This window comes from Drosophila mojavensis, unplaced genomic scaffold (assembly GCF_018153725.1).
Source record: "Drosophila mojavensis isolate 15081-1352.22 unplaced genomic scaffold, ASM1815372v1 contig_80, whole genome shotgun sequence".
NCBI lineage: Eukaryota > Metazoa > Arthropoda > Insecta > Diptera > Drosophilidae > Drosophila > Drosophila mojavensis.
This window is the reverse complement of record NW_025318906.1, coordinates 10,614,508-10,630,628: the sequence shown is the minus strand read 5'-3', so window position 1 is coordinate 10,630,628 and position 16,121 is coordinate 10,614,508. Positions and strand designations below refer to the sequence as shown.

The window sequence follows — 16,121 nt, the reverse complement described above, 5'->3', positions numbered from 1 at the left end:
TACATATACAAATATTCTGATAAACAGACAACAAACAAAAAGAGAGCCTAAAATGCAAGCATTCATAAACATACCAATTACAACTTTTTCGACTCTTATATATATATATATATATTATATATTCAAACAGAGACCGCCAATAAACTAAACAAAATGATACACATATATATGTATATAAATATATACATATATATAAATACTACTTTGCAAACAATTACACAAAAAAAGAAAAAGAAATGATTAAACATAAGCCACAAGTGACAGATGCATTCAAATTTTTTCAATGTGCAAATGCAAGTTCAGAGTTTTTAATATTTGTATTTTGCATTAAAAAAAAAAAAAAAAAAAAAAAAAAAAAAACAACAAAAATATAAATTAGCGTATTTTATGATTTTATAAAATACCAATCTATATATATATATATACAGTACATATATGTATGTATGTGTGTATGTCTCTTTTTTGTATTTTGTACCGTCAAAAATCGTGTAAAATTCTCATACAAAAAAACTCAAAATGCTATATATTTACATATGTATGTATGTATACGTATATTTGTATATATATGTATATATACATACATATACATATACTATTTTCTACAGTTACTATATTACACAATTTAAACAACAGATGAAAGAACAAATGCGTCGAAAGTAATTGTAAATTTGTGCATTCAAAAGTTTTGCTTCCTATACAATAACATAAAAAAAAAAAAATGATTAAATATGCAGAAGAAGAAGAAAGAAAACAAAGCAAATACACATTTTACCAGATTACCAAAATTAACATGAAAATATATATGTGTGTATGCATATATACATATGCATATGTAAACCAAAAAACAACAAAAATCATTTCTTTTCAAAATTAAAAAAAGAATATTTTACTAAATAAATAAATAAAGAAAAAATAAAAAAAAAAACGATAAAAATCAAAATTCTAAAATGTTTTCTTTATTTCGAGGCTTGGGCAAAATTGATTTATTTATTTTTAAATAAAAGGGTTTATTTTCTTGTTTCAGAGCTGTAAAAGTTGGAAAGAAATATATTATAAAAAAAGTGAAATACTTTGACATCATTTACAAAATTTGATACATTTAATAAAAACAAAAAAAAAAGAAGAAATAAATACAATTCGTAAGTTATAAAAATATTTAAAATATAAATGGATTTAAGTAAATAGTTGCAGTACGAGTAAAGCCATAAATTCTATCGTCGTGTAACGTTAAAAGAAACACACTTATTTTAACGGGGGTTCCAAAAATCTTTATTGGGATTAATTTTTTTTTTCTTTTTTTGCTTATCGTTTTCATTAATTTCTTGTACATTTAAAATGTAAGAATTAAATAGTGAAATGACCGAAAGAAAAAAAAAACCGTTAGCATTGGCCAGCTGGAATTACCCGACTTGTGCATCTATTATAATACTCGCGTTATAGCTACTAACTTCTAGTTTCTTTATCTTTTTTTACGTTTTTCACGTTTTTTTTTTTTTTTTATTATTGTTTCTTGGGAAATAATCGTAATCGTATTTGATATTTAACATTTTTATAATATTATAATTATATTATATATATATAAATATTTTATTTTTTTTGGAAAGCTTGCTTTCAATATACCCGCATTCAATTCAACTGACAAATAGAACTAAGGTTTAAACAACATTTACAAAGTTTCGTTTAGCTCGTTATTCGTTTGGTTTTGCTTAAACAATAAAAAACATACAAATTATTCAACGCCTGTTAACAATTTTCAATTGTTATTTTTCATTCTCTTTCTTGTTTTAACAAATTGTGTAGACTGTAATTAAAGCCTTGTGCTATGATGCAGTCGCAGTAACATTGATGTGAGGAACTTATGGTGATGCTTAGCGAAGGGCATAAACGTAATTATAAAGTAATTAACAAAAAATAAATAAACTTAGGCAAGTTAACAATTAAAATGTGTAAACAAATGTCAATGCATGCTACGTTTAAAAAAAAAATTAATATTAATAACATTTAACAATGGATCTGCATATCAATCAATCGATCAATGTTTCAATCGTCAATCTGTGTTTAGTATACATCTGCGTTAAATTCAACATTTATTCGATTAGTTAATGTGCGTACGTTAATTATAATTATAATAATAATAATACATGCACATAATACACTGTTAACACTTTCCTCACTTCTGTTGGACAGTTTAAATTGTTTTTAATTCTTTTGTTGTTTTGGCGACTTAAAGCTCTCTATGACCTTAATATATATCTGTCTATATATATATTTATATGGGTCTATATAGCTACCACTATTGGCTGCAGCTAGGACTCAGTTTTGTATATCGTTTCGTTATTTTTTTGATTTAACATTATTGCTATTATCATTAATTTTGCATATGGTTCTCTTTGCTTCGGTTGCTGTTTGTTTAAATTTTAAATGCATTTCATTTAGTTTTGTTTTTGGTTTTCGTGTTTTGCCAATTGGTTTTCTGCTTTCTGTTAGGAATCAACATTTCTTATTAGTTATACTAGATACGTATATATACGTATGTGCATTGCTATATAATATTGTATCTTTCGAATTCGTGCTTAAAACATATTTTTGATATACATATCTTTCTCTCTATATATATAAATAAATATATATATATATATATATATTCTCATATCAGTGTGCACAGCAGCACCTTAACAATACAAATACAACAAATACAATGTGGCATGGTTAACAAATGACGAATATAAAATAAAAAACAATTCAAATTAAAACAATTAACAAAAGTTTTGTAAGTCCAAACAGAATGTCACTTAGTTGTTGTCCTTAACAATTAGAATAGTTAAACGCGTTTCCATAAATTCATTTGTTTTTCAAAAATGATTAGACACAAACATATTTGATTTAGAGTGCCACATACAAATCGTACATATATATAGCTCATATATACATATGTATAGAAAAACACATTGGATAAATATTGCACTTGCGAACCGAGGAATTTGATTTCGTTTGATTTCTTTTTCTAGTTTAAATTTCGCCTGCGCCGAAAAACCAATGCGAATATGGATCTGATGCGCCACCAGCGACTGCGATGTCGCGTGTGTATCTTCTCCGAGCTGGTATCCGTGCCCAGTGCCTTTTGCATCTCTTTGCGGCGGATTTCACGCACCAGCGTATAGAATGCCTCGTCGATGTAGTGCCTCAGTGCAGCGGATGTCTCGAAGAACGGGCAACCGAATTGATTGGCCAAGTTTTTGCCCTCCTCGGTGGTGACACGTCGCTGAGATTCCAAATCCACTTTATTGGCTATCAACACCAGCGGTATGTCCTCCGATAGACGGACGCGTGTTATCAATTTGCGGTATTCGGATGCCTCCTGAAAGCTGTGGCGATCGGTAACCGAATAGCAAATGATGAAACCTTCGCCGCAGCGCATATATTGGTCCCGCATGGCCGTAAACTCGACCTGGCCAGCAGTGTCGAGTATGTCCAGCAGAGCGGCCTCATTGTCAATTACCGCCTGTTGCTGATACGAATCCTCTGCACACACACACGCACGCACGCACACAGTGATAGAGAGAGAGAGAGCATGTAACAAAGAAAAGTTCAAAGGTGGAACGAACAGCCGAAAGAGAACACACTCACCAATTGTGGGGTCATGGTAGTCCAAAAAGCTGTGACTGACGAACTGCAGGGTAACAGCTGTTGTCCGTGTACATGTGTGAGTGTGTGAGAGGGAGAGAGAGAAAAGAGAGCGTATGTTAGTATGTATGTGTGTGTACACGCAAAGTTTGCCGAACGCACGAAGCGAAGCATTGGGGTTGATTGTGGGTGGTTTGTTGTGTGCCGTAAAACAAAGTGTAAAAGAAATTCAGATAATTTATTGATTTTTCCCATGGACGGGCAGACGTACTAGAGTAAAATGCGCAGCACTGATTGGAGCCGCTAGCCGCAGATAGAACACTTACCAGACTTGCCGACACCGCCATCGCCCAGTATGACGATCTTGTAGACCCGCAAGCCGCCACGCATATTCTGTGGTGCACTGGGTGGTTTGATTAATAGGCCACTATTATGGCCATTTTCTTTGCGCTCGTTTGGCAGCTGCATGGAGTCAGTGTCGGTGCCGCTGGTGCAGCTTTTTAGTTTTGTGGATCGTTTGAGAGCGGCACAGCCAATGGACATGTCGCCGGCCATAGCTGGGAGGCGTTGCTCCCCAAATTGCTCTAAAAGGCGTGGCTAATTTTGATCTGTTGCGGTCGCCGCCGTCGCCGCCGCCGCCAACACCAAAATTGTGCGTAGTTTGCAGCGCCTGGCCTGTAAATGTCAAACATTTTAGTTGCAGTTTGTGTACCATTGCTTTTTATTTTATTTTTATTTTCCTATTTTTACTTCCACTTACCACAACTTTGCACTTGGCCCGGAATCCTACAACGGCTTTTGTTGACTTCAATTTCAATCGTATCTATACATAATTGTGATGGGTTGTTTTCCCTCGTTCCGTTCTATTTTGTTGTTGTTGTTTTTTTATGGTCGTATAAGTGTGTGACCAGCTGGACGCAACATCTGAAAATACCATAAAATACTAAATGTTAGATAAAATTATTGACTGTTATTGTGAAGGGGAATGTAAAATTATAGCAAAGGACGGTTAGCGTGTGATTCTTCGAATGACTCCTTATATTAGAATAATGTCTAATATAGGATATGCTGGTGATTTATTTGTTAATCGATATTTAAATAATATTATATATTACAACATAACATATAACAAACATATAATAAAGGACAATGAGAGCGCCAATAAAATCAATTACACATGTACTATCGGAAATGCTGTGTCACGCAAGAGACCACACTGGAAGCGATTAATCGGTAACAGCTATGATGCTATAAAAAATGTTACTATAAACTAACTGATTTTTAAAAGAAATGTTCTTTTCTCTTATTTATCTTGCACACAAAGATTTTACTTAATAAATGAAAATTTCATTTCCCGATATTCCCGTATAAGTAAAGAAAAGCTCAACCTCCAATGCCGCCGGTCTGCCTACCGCCTGCTTGACGGACTGGCCGATCGCTCGTTTTAGTTACGTGCTGCGATCGCGGGTGAGCTGTTCGCGCTCGCGTTCCGTTCCGACAACGACACCTACATCGACAAGCAGTGAAAATCAAGAAGAATAGAAAATTAAAAGAAAAACCGGGAAGAAAAAGAAAAATATACAGTGGTGCTGAAATCAAATACGGCCAGCAAAATTGGCATTTAGCGAGCTTCAAGCCAACTGAATTATGTCGGGCGACGTACAGCCACGAAAGCGTAAGGATAAGCGCAAAAGACGTGGTAAGACATCAGCTCTGGCTGGCATATTCGCATCAAATTGAAAACTGAAATGTTTTCTAGTGTAGCTGTCCATTTCTTTTATTAGAATAATAATATTGTCGAGCGCCTTTAAAAATAACTTTGCCCTATTATATAAAATTATACATTGCTCTGTGCCGCCTGTGTCGCTATGCGTGTGCCAAGCAAACTATATAAATATATATATAGAGAGACAGATATATATATATATAAATTTATGATTTCTAAATGTTGCTACAAATAAAATATATTTAAATATATAATATTTTTAAAATTCTTGTTGGGCCCATGTGACAGCGGGTTCAAAAAATTCATTTGTCTCTAATAAACCAAATCAGAATTTGTATTTTTTTTTTTTTTTCGAAAAAAAATCTGCTTGTGTTTATTTAAAGCCTGAGCAGATGTTAGATAAAAGTGTTTTTATCTTCTGCTCAGGGCAGCATAAACAAAAGCCGGTAGTTCGCCTCGCTCGCTGCGCCTCGTTTGCTGCTCGCTGCTCAGTTTGCTGTCTTCAATCTTAAAGCTTCCATTTGGAATTACGGCATCAGGCACTAAGTATTATAGCCATGAGAATTTAATTGAAATTGTAATTATTATTAGCTGCAATGTTATTAATTTGAATGCGCCAAAGTCAAGAGACTTCCGTAATCAGACATTACATCGCCCCCACTACAAAGGAGAGTTTTTCCATCATATACACATAAATTTACACACACTCACACAGACACACAGAGAGAGACAAACACTATGGACTCTGTACAGTTTTTCTTTTATTTTCATTTCAATTTTCTTTTACTTTTTGGCCATTTGCCCAAGCGCATGACTTGCGCCTTCTTTGTTTTGCATCAACATCAAACAACAACAACAACAACAAAACCAAACAAACAACAACAACAACACCTACAAAAACAACTTAAACATATTTCCCATCATTATCTTTTTAAGAGAGTTTATGTTATCATTGTCTGTTTATATACCCTGTAAACGTTGATATATATGTGTGCGTAATGGGATAGTCTGATAATGTGTACAGAGTTTGTAACAAGTCACTCAAAACTATGTATATTAAATGTGCATATAAAAATAAAAATAAAATTGTATAGAAATAAAAATCGTATTTATTTTGTAGAATAGCAGTTGATCAGTTAATAGATTAAATTATTGAGTCAAAAATACAACCCATACAACTGTCTACAGGGTATACGCAAGTCGGCCATCTTCGACTATTCAGTTGCTTTAACAAGTGTAACTAACTTTTTGTCTAGATGATCGCAAATCGGAGGGCGATGTCACCATACTGCGCCAGTCCAGCTTTCAAGGTAGAGAGCTGCATACAATGCAGTCTATATATTATATACAGATCACATATCTTATGAGCCCAGCCAATGCAGCTTTGTAATTCCAATTTAGCATCTAGTATTAACTAACATTTCGTTGCTTGTACTAAAAACAAAAACAAAAACCTTCAACCCGACTGCAGTTAATCAACTGAATTCTAATCACATATGTGTGGGTGTTTGTGTATGTGTGTGCATTTGTGTGTATTCATTTGTTATCTAGATGACGACGACTCGTCTTCCCACGGCGTGCATATCACAAAGATGGGAAACGATGATGTGCACTTGCACGTGCAGCATCAACATGGAACTGGGGGGCACTGGTGTGCCAAGATTATATTCTTCTCCCTAATGGCTGTGCTGCTAGGACTGGTGGGTCTGATAATAATGGAAAATCGTGGCATAGAGGACTGTAAGTAAATAAATCAATGCATACATATATGATCATCATGATCATCAACAAATTATGACCACTTTGCAGTGGATACACCCCTGTCGGAGTCACGTTATTCGAATTATTTTGATGGCTGGGTGGAGGAGCATCGTGCGGAGGAGCACGATGAACACGATGAACATCTCTCACATGAAGCTGCACTGGATGAACATGATGATGAACACGATGATGAAGTAGAAGAGCCATACGAACAGCATTCTGGCGAAGAAGAGGAAACAGAGCAAGAACACGACGAAGACGCGAATGATGAAGATGACGAGGAAGAGGAAGAGAATACTGCTGCTGAAAATGTAACAGCTGAGGATGATGAAGAAAAGGATGAGGTAAAATATAGAAGAATCGCTAGCCAAATTAAAATATTCTATTTTTTTGTAATATAAAGTAAAACATAAATCTAATCAGATATTTATATATTTTAAATTAATTACAGGATGATGACATAGCAGAGTCAGCAGACCGAACTCAATACTTGGCCGATGATGCTGAAGAGGTAAAAACATCAATTAACAAATAAGAGTTTTACAATTCAAAGAGTCGATTTAGGAGGAAGAAGAAGCTGATGAGGAGGAGGAGGAGGAGGATGCAGATGGTGACATTGAAGAGTCCATTGAGCCAATCGCATCCAAGTCAAGAGCTCAGAGTGCGCCCGAAACAGTTGAAGAAGATGATGATAATATTGAGGAGGTAAATCACTTAGAGCTAAAATGAATAAATATACATGTATTAATGAAATATAAAATCTCTTAACAGGAAGAGGAGGAGGAGGATGAAGAGGAAGAGCAAGCGGAATCTGTTGAGCCAACAATTTCAAAATCTCAGGCTGCTGATGATGATGATGAGCAGGATAATGATGAGGTATATGCACATATATGATAATCATAATAAAAGAGCTGTTATTAAATAGATACTTCAACAGGATGCTGCGGAAGAGGAGGATGAAAAGCTTGAAGAATCTGCGGAGCCAGCAGCACAAAGTGTTCCTGATGATGATGATGACGATGAATTCGAGCAGGTTGGCATAAGATAACTAAGTTACCAACTGTGCAGCAGACTTAATTATTTTCATCACAGGCTGACAATGATGAAGATGAATTCGAATCCCTCGATCAAGATGTCGATACTCAGGCTGAGCAGCTAAAAGCCAAGGAAGCGAAAGATCAGGCAGCTGAAGAGAACATTGAGGCAGTTACAACCACATCCTGGCTGGGCTCACGTAAGTATCCAAGCGACATTTAGGCAGCTCCATTGAACGGTTTAGATGTACAGGTGGCTCCACTTTAAAAGAAAAACAGAAATATATTTTTAAAATTCAATCAAATTTCTATAGAACAAAAAAATTGTACAAGAAAGTGCAAAGCGAAAATTTATCTAGATATAAAAAATATATTCATATATTTTATTTATATTTACATTTTACTTTTTAAAGTTGAGTTAAAATTTGCGAAGAAAATTTGTTGTTTACTAAAAGAAACGTAAATCATTTTCCAGTTGCCGTTAAATTTGGCGTTGGCATTGCACTTGCCCTTGTTTCACGCCTTGTATTGATACGGAATAATCCAAATACAAGTGAGTTTTCCACATTTGTTGCTAAATGCCAAACAGTTGTTATCCAAGCAAAATGCATTTTGTTAACGTAACTCCTATATATCATCATATCTGCTGCTTACTTAAGAAACTGCTCTAAAAAAAGAAAACAAATCGAAATCGAAATCGAAATCTCGCAAACCTCGCAAAATATGATTATACATATATACATTACGTATTTATACATATGTATATTTGTAAATTAGAGGCCTGTGCTTACATAGATCAACAAAATTTAGGCTTACATGCTGAGTCTAATTCTTGTTGATCTATGTATTAGAAAAAAAAAAAGAAAAACTACTCTCAATGTTGTATGGAAACGTAATGTGAAACCAATTGCTAATCAATTGCCTTTCTTCTCATGTTGCTGTCAAATTATTTAACATGTACAGTGCTGCATGACTTGAAAACATGATGAACTGGCTCAATCTATCTACACTAACTATTTTAACTTAACAAAAACCAAAAATCTGATTCGATTAATGAATATGAAACAAAATTTTTGCACTTTCTTCATTTGTTGTTAAAATTAATTTATAATTTCCATTGTTAGGCTTAAGCTTAATTGCAATTTTTTGTTGTTTTTTATTGTAGTCAAAGCTTTGTTAAAACTCTTAAACAATATGCGCCAATGTATGTATGTAAACTTAATATTGTATGGCTTTGTTGTTAATGCCTGAAGACTCTCTATATCAATATCCACACCTATATATACCATATAAACTAATTTCTTAGCCGATGAGCAGCAGCCGACGCCGGAGATTCAAATGAGACGCCGCTTGACCATTGCCACAGCCGAGGATCATATACCCGATGATGATACGGAGGAGCTGCCGCCGTTAGATGATGGTTGACATAACACACTATATAGATACCAGATTTATATCTTAACTTCGGTCTGGCCGAAGTTGTTTCCAAATAATTTCAAGTCAAATTCCACTTGAAGCTATTTAGAACTTTATTCGTTTAGGCCATTTTCTTGGGTTATTTCATATTTTAATACTTGCCCTATTTCCACTAAAGAGGCGTATTCGGAGGAAGAAATCGAGATCGAGGAGGAAATCGAGGTAGAGACCAGCGATATAGAGGAGTGCGATGATAATGTTGCTCTAACAGCCAGATATGTGCCGGAGACTTTCGAGCAGCTGAGTGCCATGTTCCGGCCCAAAACGGAGTCGCAGCCAAGCGAGAAGGAGTCAGAGAAAGAGCCGGAGCCGCAACCGAAACCGGAGGTGGAAGCAGAGCGAGAACCGGAAACTGAACCAGAAGCCGAAGGAACAGCTGCCTCAGATATTTATGTGGAATACGAGGATGGAGACATTGAGGATTACGAACACGACGACAGCGAGGATGATGATGAATTGATCAGCGATGAGGAGGAGGATGAAATCTCCGATGTGGATGATGCTGACCTAATGAGCCGCTTGGAGGCCAAATATGGCCGATTGCCAGCCAAGGAATACGAAAGCAATCCTGATTCCGACGATCCGTCCTGGACACGTAATTACTAAATGTACAATTTACACCAAAAAAGAAAAACAAATCGAATCAGTCTACAAAGCAAATCTACAACCAGTTCATCCCACGCATTGATAAATTTGACATATATATATGTATTTATATATATATCAGACATATAGACACGTATTATAATCTCTAAAGTTAATTCGTTCATGGCATACGTTAATCTAATCATAGTAAGTCATAGTCTATAATCGAATTGCTAATCTTACGTCTAAGGTGGAGCCCAACACACAAATTAACCGTTCAGTGGTGTCTTTAATCTTAAGACTTTCTCCTTCTGCCATTATTGTGCATTTCAATTAAACTTACAAATATTTTTCTTATCAGAAATTAAACCTAAAGAACCAACTGGAGCCAAGTTTGTTGAGGACGAGCTATTCGAGCAAGAGCTGCGCCGAGCTCAAGCCGAAATGATCAATGAGGTGAGTGCGACATCTAAATTTTCGCTGACAGCAATGTTAATCTCTCTAAAACTTTTTCTAAAACTAGCTCAACAATCATTAAAAAGAAAACACACCTTAAACAAAAGTCCTTTCATAGCTTTAATTAATGTTCGCTTTTTTAGTTCATGTGTTTAGTTTTTCAGTTTATTTAACTGTTTATTTATTTATGTTTTTTTTTTTTTTTTTTTGGGAAATTTTAGAAAATGAAATTTAAGTGCCGAGTTAAAGAGAAATCGAATAGACAACCAATATTATTATAGAGGTTTTTGGTTAGGAAAATAAAAACATTTTTGCCGTAGGGCTTAAATTTCAGTTCTGCTGTAGGTGCTAGACACACCCACCTAAAGCTTACAGCCCCTGATAGCGAGCCCTAAAGCAAATCTGTTTTTGACCAAAAAATTACAAGACATTTTGAAGTTTTGAGATTGAATTTATTTATAAATATTTAACATTTTTAATTTAAAATTAAGAAGTCTTTGAGCTTTATACAATTTTATTTATTCGTTCATAGTTATAAACGAATTTTAACAATTCTTAACTAACCCAATAGTGCCTATCGAATGTAAGACATGTTTACAGGGTATTTGCTAGTCGACTCGTTTACGTTTCTTGTTACCTGAAATGCTTTTCTCCTTTTGTTTGCTAATTCTCGCTTTCTTTGCATGTTTTTTAACAAAAATAAATATATAAATGCCAACGCCTAACACCCAGAACCATGCGAATGCTCTGCGCGCCTTTAACACGCTCACACACACATACGCACACAAGCCGTTGGCTCATTTAAGGCGGGCGCAGGCGCTGGAACGGATCGCCGAGCTGCGCCGCAGCAATCAGCTGCTTATGGACGCCATTGAGTCCTATAAGCGTTATTTGGCTTTCGATGAATCGATAACAAATATCGACTATCGCACAGCTGGCGAACGTTGCATAGAGCATATGCGGTTTCTGGGTGAGTAACTGTTACAGTTTCACATTCAAATTTAGATTCTACAGAGATTAACTGTTCCCAGGTCAGACACAGCCGGCGGTTGCCATACACGAGCTGCTCATCGAGCGTTATCCGGATGAGGTGCAGCTGCGCAATCAGCTATCGCTTACCTATCTAATGTCCAATAAGTGGGTGTGTGACGAACTTTACAAGCTGCTTGCAGAGTGTTTAACAAAAAATCTCTTTACAGTTTGCTTAAGCTGCAGCAGGTCTCGCGCGATACGCTCAAGCGCTGGCCACGGGATCCCTTGGCGCAGCTGCACTTTGGCCTGACGCTCAAACAGGTCGACGGCGACTATGCCCAGGCATTGCCCTATTTACAGCGAGCCATAGATTCGGAGGCGGCGGGCACTCAGGAGCCGTACTTCTATCTAGCGCTGGGCGAGACGCTGCAGCGTCTAGGCAAACAGGCCGAGGCCTTGCAGCTATATGAGCGCGGCGTGAAGAGGGGATACTTTCCCAGCGTCTATCAGCGTTCGCTCTACAATGTGCCGCGGCTGCGTGCGAAACCCTTTTGGCAAATTACAGACACTGATCAGGCCAAGGAGCTGAAGCAGCTGCAGCAGAGCTGGCGTTCCATACGCAACGAGGCGCTGGCGTTGCTCAATGTCGAAGGCAATTTTCAGCTGGAGGCGGAGCAGTTGCGCGACACGGGCAACTGGCAGCAGTTCGAGCTTTTTGCCCGCGGACAGCGGCTACATCGCAACTGCCAGCGGGCGCCCATCACGTGTGCGCTGCTCGAGAAACTGCCAGCTGCCAGCGGCTGTCGTCGTGGCCAGATCAAGTTCAGCGCTATGCAGGCACAGACTCATGTCTGGCCACACTGCGGACCCACCAATTGCCGACTGCGTGCGCACCTCACGCTGGTGGCGCCGGAGCCACACCTAACTAGCCTTCGGGTGGCCGAGCAAGAGCGGTGAGATTGACATTGATATACTCTGTAATCATGTGCATCATACTACTATGCAATTTACAGGGTATTTATCTGCTGTACATTAATATTCTCTCTCTTTCTTTTGATAGCACCTGGCATGAGGGCGATTTGTTCATCTTCGATGACAGCTTCGAGCACGAAGTCTGGCACAATGGCACGCAGCTACGTTTGGTGCTGATCCTGGACCTCTGGCATCCCGACTTAACTGCCCAGCAGCGACGCGAGCTGACGCCCATTTAACCACCAACGCTTAACTGCTAACTCTTGTTAATATTTTTAACCAAAAGCAACCAAAGTCAATGCACGTTCACTCACTCTAGTTATTTTGTTACATACTTCACATAGATCTATTTGTATATCTTATCTGATAAGTTTACTTTGTATGAATGCGCGTTTAGCTGTAAAACACAAATGTCTAAGGTTTAAGTCTAAAACTGAATGGCTGCTTGGTTGGCAGCGTCTCTTTACTGTTAAGCTAAAAACAATTTATAAAATACAGTAAAGTTCTCTGATTGAAAAAAAAACGATGTTTTTTATTTTTATACGCTGGGGATATAAATTCTATAGTAAAAAAGCTATTTTTAGATCATTAATATTAAATGGACTATAAACATTAACTATTGAATTATTTTTTAAAATATATTATTAAGATAAGAACTATATTAAACTGAAAAATCCCTTGACTGGAGTTTGCTTTGCTAAAGTTAATAAATATATATATAATATAAATTTAATAATATATCATCATACATAAAATTCAAGTTAAATATAGCATTCCTCATAAATTGTTCGTGCGCTTTGGGTAACGCCCCTGGGGCGCCTGAACATGCAAAGCTCGAATCGAAAAGGTATATAAAAGCAAGCAACTATTAGAATATTTTGATGTCTTCATTATCTAGTTAATCGAGATGGCTAAAACTAATCTATGTGGCGCTCTCTGTTTAGTCCTGCTCTCAGCTATTGGCTACGTTCAAGCGGATTTGGATGTGTGCCTCGAGGATTTGGGCTGCCTGCATGGAACACTGATGCCTGATTCCAGGCAGGAGCAGTTTGAAGCTTTTATGGGAATACCATTCGCCAAGCCGCCGATCGGAGAGCTACGCTTTAAGGTGAACTAGTTCAGGGTGTAAGAGCTCACGGTAAAGTTGGTTATCCTTGTAGAATCCTGTTGCAGCAGGAGCCTGGACAGGTATCCTGGATGCCAGCGCGCCACGCAGCCATTGCCTGCAAAAGAATTACTTTATGTCTGGTTGGCTGGTCTCTGGAGAGGAGGATTGCCTCTATTTGAATGTCTATCGACCTGTAAGTAGAATCAGTTATTATAGAGCATAAGCAGCTTATTCTGTTTGGGTGCTTGCAGCAAGGCAATGCAGGACCTTTGCCTGTTATGGTCTACTTCCACTTTGGCGGGTTTTTCATTGGCTCCGCAAGTCCCTTGGCCATCGGGCCGGAGTTTCTCATGGACACCCAACAGGTCGTTCTGGTTACAGTCAGCTATCGATTGGGTCCATTTGGTATTAGAGGAAATCAAATAGGAGTTGGTAACTATTTAATCATAATATTCCTTACATAGGCTTCCTGAGCACTGGAGATGCTCACATGTCTGGGAATTTCGGATTAAAGGATCAACGCTTGGCTCTGCAATGGGTGCAGCGACACATTTCGGCCTTCGGCGGCAACCCGAATCTGGTGACCCTCTTTGGCCACAGCGCAGGTGGAATATCCTCGCACCTGCACATGCTGAGCCCCAGCTCAAATGGTGAGTCGATCTCGCAGGAATTTTTACCTTTATCTGACTCTCCCATCCCGCAGGACTCTTTCACCGCGCCATGTCCTTGAGCGGCACGGTGATGATAGTGGCTACACTGCCAGACAATCCACTTGAACAGGCTCGGCAGCTGGCGGAACGATTGGGCGTGGCTGACGCCAAAACCTTAGACACCCAGGCGTTGGCCACAGCTCTCCGTGCAATGGATGCCAACGATTTACTGAAAGCCAGCGATGTGTTAAAGCAATGGAATAAATTACCTCAAATTAACTACGGCGTGGTTGTGGAACAGCCAGATGCGCCCGAGCCCTTCATTACCGAGTATCCCATTACGGCCCACCAGGCCGGTCCCATCAACCAGGTGCCCTGGCTACTGAGCACCACCTCACGCGTAGGCGAGGGCGCATTCTTCCTCATGGAAATCTATACGACTCCGCAGCTCCTGAAGGAGTTCAATGAAAATTTCCTGGAGCTATTTGGGCTGATGCTGTATCTGCCCAAGGGCTACGGCAAGGAAACCGTTCAAGAGATCCTGGAAATCTATGGAGTGAAGGAAATGCAACTGAATGAGAACACATTGGTGGATATAGCCGGTATTCTGGGTGACTTTATGTTTAATTACCCAGTCTATGTGTGCGCCGCCAGCTACACGGAATATTCCAAGGAGCCGGTTTCCATTTATAGCTTTGAGTACACCAGCAATAACACGTTTGCCGCGATACTTGGGGGCGGACTTGTTAAAGAGGAGCTGGGCGCATGTCACATGGATGACGGTGTACACACTCTGAAAATGTCGACATTGTTTCCTGACTTTCCACAGGATTCCGAAAATGCAAAGGTGGCCAAGCGTATGACTTCCTTATTGGTGGAGTTTGCCAAGAATGGGTGGGTGGAGCGGAAATTCTGAATAATTCCTATCTGGATAATAATTGTATATATTATATTTCAGTGTTCTCCCTGATGACACCCATTTGCAGCCCTGTAAATCTGAAGAGTTTAAGGATGATGAGATATGCAACTATTTTGTCATGGGAAAATTAGATGGGGCCTATCATGAGGCAGTTGAAAAACGCGTAGATAAGCGCGCATTGGCTCTGTGGAAGAAGCTCTACTTATAGACAAAATATCAAAACATATAAATACCATTATAATATTAAAATAGTCACTATTAGAATAGTAATTAGTAATTACTAAATCAAATTTCGATTGTCATTCTACAACTAGTAAAAATAAATAGCAAAATCGAGCTAAAAAGCCTCTAAGCCTTATTTTTCCCTATGGGAATCGCGGAGTAGAGCGCTGGGCAATTTATTGCAGCGTCTGAGCAGGAATCAGAGAAGTGAGGTTACTTCATACAGCTGGCCTATATCGACTATTTTTATATTATTATACCCTAAGCTATAGTTACACAATTACTCTGCATGAATTATATTGGAAATATGTAATTTATTAAAAGTTAACAATAAATCAACAATGAACATTGAATGAACTTATTTAATAGCATGCCATTATTTCCAAATATATATTATATATTTAATTTGCATTTATAGAAATGTTAAGTCAAGAATAGTATTCAAATGGCAATCGGGTTTTAATATATTTGATAGTAGGTTGTGTTAGTTTTACTAAACGCTTGTTGTTACAGTTGATAGAACTATAAGAAAATTGTTTTTGTTTTTTTTTTTTTTTTTAATTTTTTTAATTTAATTATTTTTAGTTAAAAATTAACATGACTAATTTAGATTATC

The 16,121-nt window shown here is 37.6% G+C and overlaps 3 protein-coding genes across 14 annotated transcripts; 2 read left to right on the top strand and 1 right to left on the bottom strand.

The window, feature by feature from the left end:
* Window positions 1-1,454: 1,454 nt before the first annotated feature.
* LOC6579407 (GTP-binding protein Rit2) lies at window positions 1,455-4,502 on the bottom strand. The gene is made up of 4 exons (XM_002005267.4): window positions 4,385-4,502; window positions 3,951-4,299; window positions 3,628-3,684; window positions 1,455-3,522 (listed from the first exon to the last, which is right to left on the bottom strand). Exons 2-4 carry the CDS (start codon window positions 4,177-4,179, stop codon window positions 3,005-3,007), a joined length of 804 nt encoding a protein of 267 aa, XP_002005303.1. The 5' UTR covers window positions 4,180-4,299; window positions 4,385-4,502; the 3' UTR covers window positions 1,455-3,004.
* Window positions 4,503-5,045: 543 nt separating this feature from the next.
* On the top strand, window positions 5,046-13,129 carry LOC6579406 (aspartyl/asparaginyl beta-hydroxylase). 12 transcript variants are annotated; one of them, XM_032729568.2, is made up of 19 exons: window positions 5,059-5,323; window positions 6,607-6,660; window positions 6,902-7,090; window positions 7,160-7,455; window positions 7,563-7,622; window positions 7,676-7,816; window positions 7,883-7,987; window positions 8,049-8,144; window positions 8,204-8,345; window positions 8,621-8,698; window positions 9,311-9,349; window positions 9,452-9,565; window positions 9,740-10,216; window positions 10,568-10,662; window positions 11,395-11,515; window positions 11,546-11,632; window positions 11,694-11,799; window positions 11,862-12,587; window positions 12,695-13,129. In XM_032729568.2, the coding sequence occupies exons 1-19, from the start codon at window positions 5,272-5,274 to the stop codon at window positions 12,843-12,845; spliced, it is 3,129 nt and encodes a 1,042-aa protein (XP_032585459.1). In that variant the 5' UTR covers window positions 5,059-5,271; the 3' UTR covers window positions 12,846-13,129. The 12 variants fall into 12 exon arrangements, 9 of the variants coding, with proteins under 9 accessions (XP_032585463.1, XP_032585462.1, XP_015019142.1 ...); XM_002005266.4 differs by having other exon boundaries at window positions 11,395-11,632; XR_001449250.3 differs by lacking the exon at window positions 12,695-13,129 and having other exon boundaries at window positions 5,046-5,323; window positions 11,395-11,632; window positions 11,699-11,803; window positions 11,862-11,954.
* A 360-nt stretch (window positions 13,130-13,489) lies between these two features.
* On the top strand, window positions 13,490-15,862 carry LOC6579405 (juvenile hormone esterase). The gene is made up of 6 exons (XM_032730730.2): window positions 13,490-13,714; window positions 13,767-13,907; window positions 13,966-14,119; window positions 14,179-14,364; window positions 14,418-15,258; window positions 15,323-15,862. The coding sequence occupies exons 1-6, from the start codon at window positions 13,514-13,516 to the stop codon at window positions 15,489-15,491; spliced, it is 1,692 nt and encodes a 563-aa protein (XP_032586621.1). The 5' UTR covers window positions 13,490-13,513; the 3' UTR covers window positions 15,492-15,862.
* The last annotated feature ends 259 nt before the right edge of the window (window positions 15,863-16,121 follow it).

What these genes read in the sequence shown, in the direction of transcription:
- LOC6579405 (XM_032730730.2), top strand. Translation starts at nt 13,514, where the DNA reads ATGGCTAAAACTAATCTATGTGGCGCTCTCTGTTTAGTCCTGCTCTCA. An exon ending in TCGGAGAGCTACGCTTTAAG is followed by an intron (nt 13,715 to 13,766) that starts GTGAACTAGTTC and finishes TTATCCTTGTAG; the next exon opens with AATCCTGTTGCAGCAGGAGC. An exon ending in ATTTGAATGTCTATCGACCT is followed by an intron (nt 13,908 to 13,965) that starts GTAAGTAGAATC and finishes GGGTGCTTGCAG; the next exon opens with CAAGGCAATGCAGGACCTTT.
- LOC6579406 (XM_002005266.4), top strand. Translation starts at nt 5,272, where the DNA reads ATGTCGGGCGACGTACAGCCACGAAAGCGTAAGGATAAGCGCAAAAGA. An exon ending in ATGATGAAGAAAAGGATGAG is followed by an intron (nt 7,456 to 7,562) that starts GTAAAATATAGA and finishes AATTAATTACAG; the next exon opens with GATGATGACATAGCAGAGTC. An exon ending in ATGAGCAGGATAATGATGAG is followed by an intron (nt 7,988 to 8,048) that starts GTATATGCACAT and finishes ATACTTCAACAG; the next exon opens with GATGCTGCGGAAGAGGAGGA.
- LOC6579407 (XM_002005267.4), bottom strand. Translation starts at nt 4,179, where the DNA reads ATGGCCGGCGACATGTCCATTGGCTGTGCCGCTCTCAAACGATCCACA. An exon ending in TGGCGGTGTCGGCAAGTCTG is followed by an intron (nt 3,685 to 3,950) that starts GTAAGTGTTCTA and finishes CACGGACAACAG; the next exon opens with CTGTTACCCTGCAGTTCGTC. An exon ending in CTACCATGACCCCACAATTG is followed by an intron (nt 3,523 to 3,627) that starts GTGAGTGTGTTC and finishes GTGTGTGTGCAG; the next exon opens with AGGATTCGTATCAGCAACAG.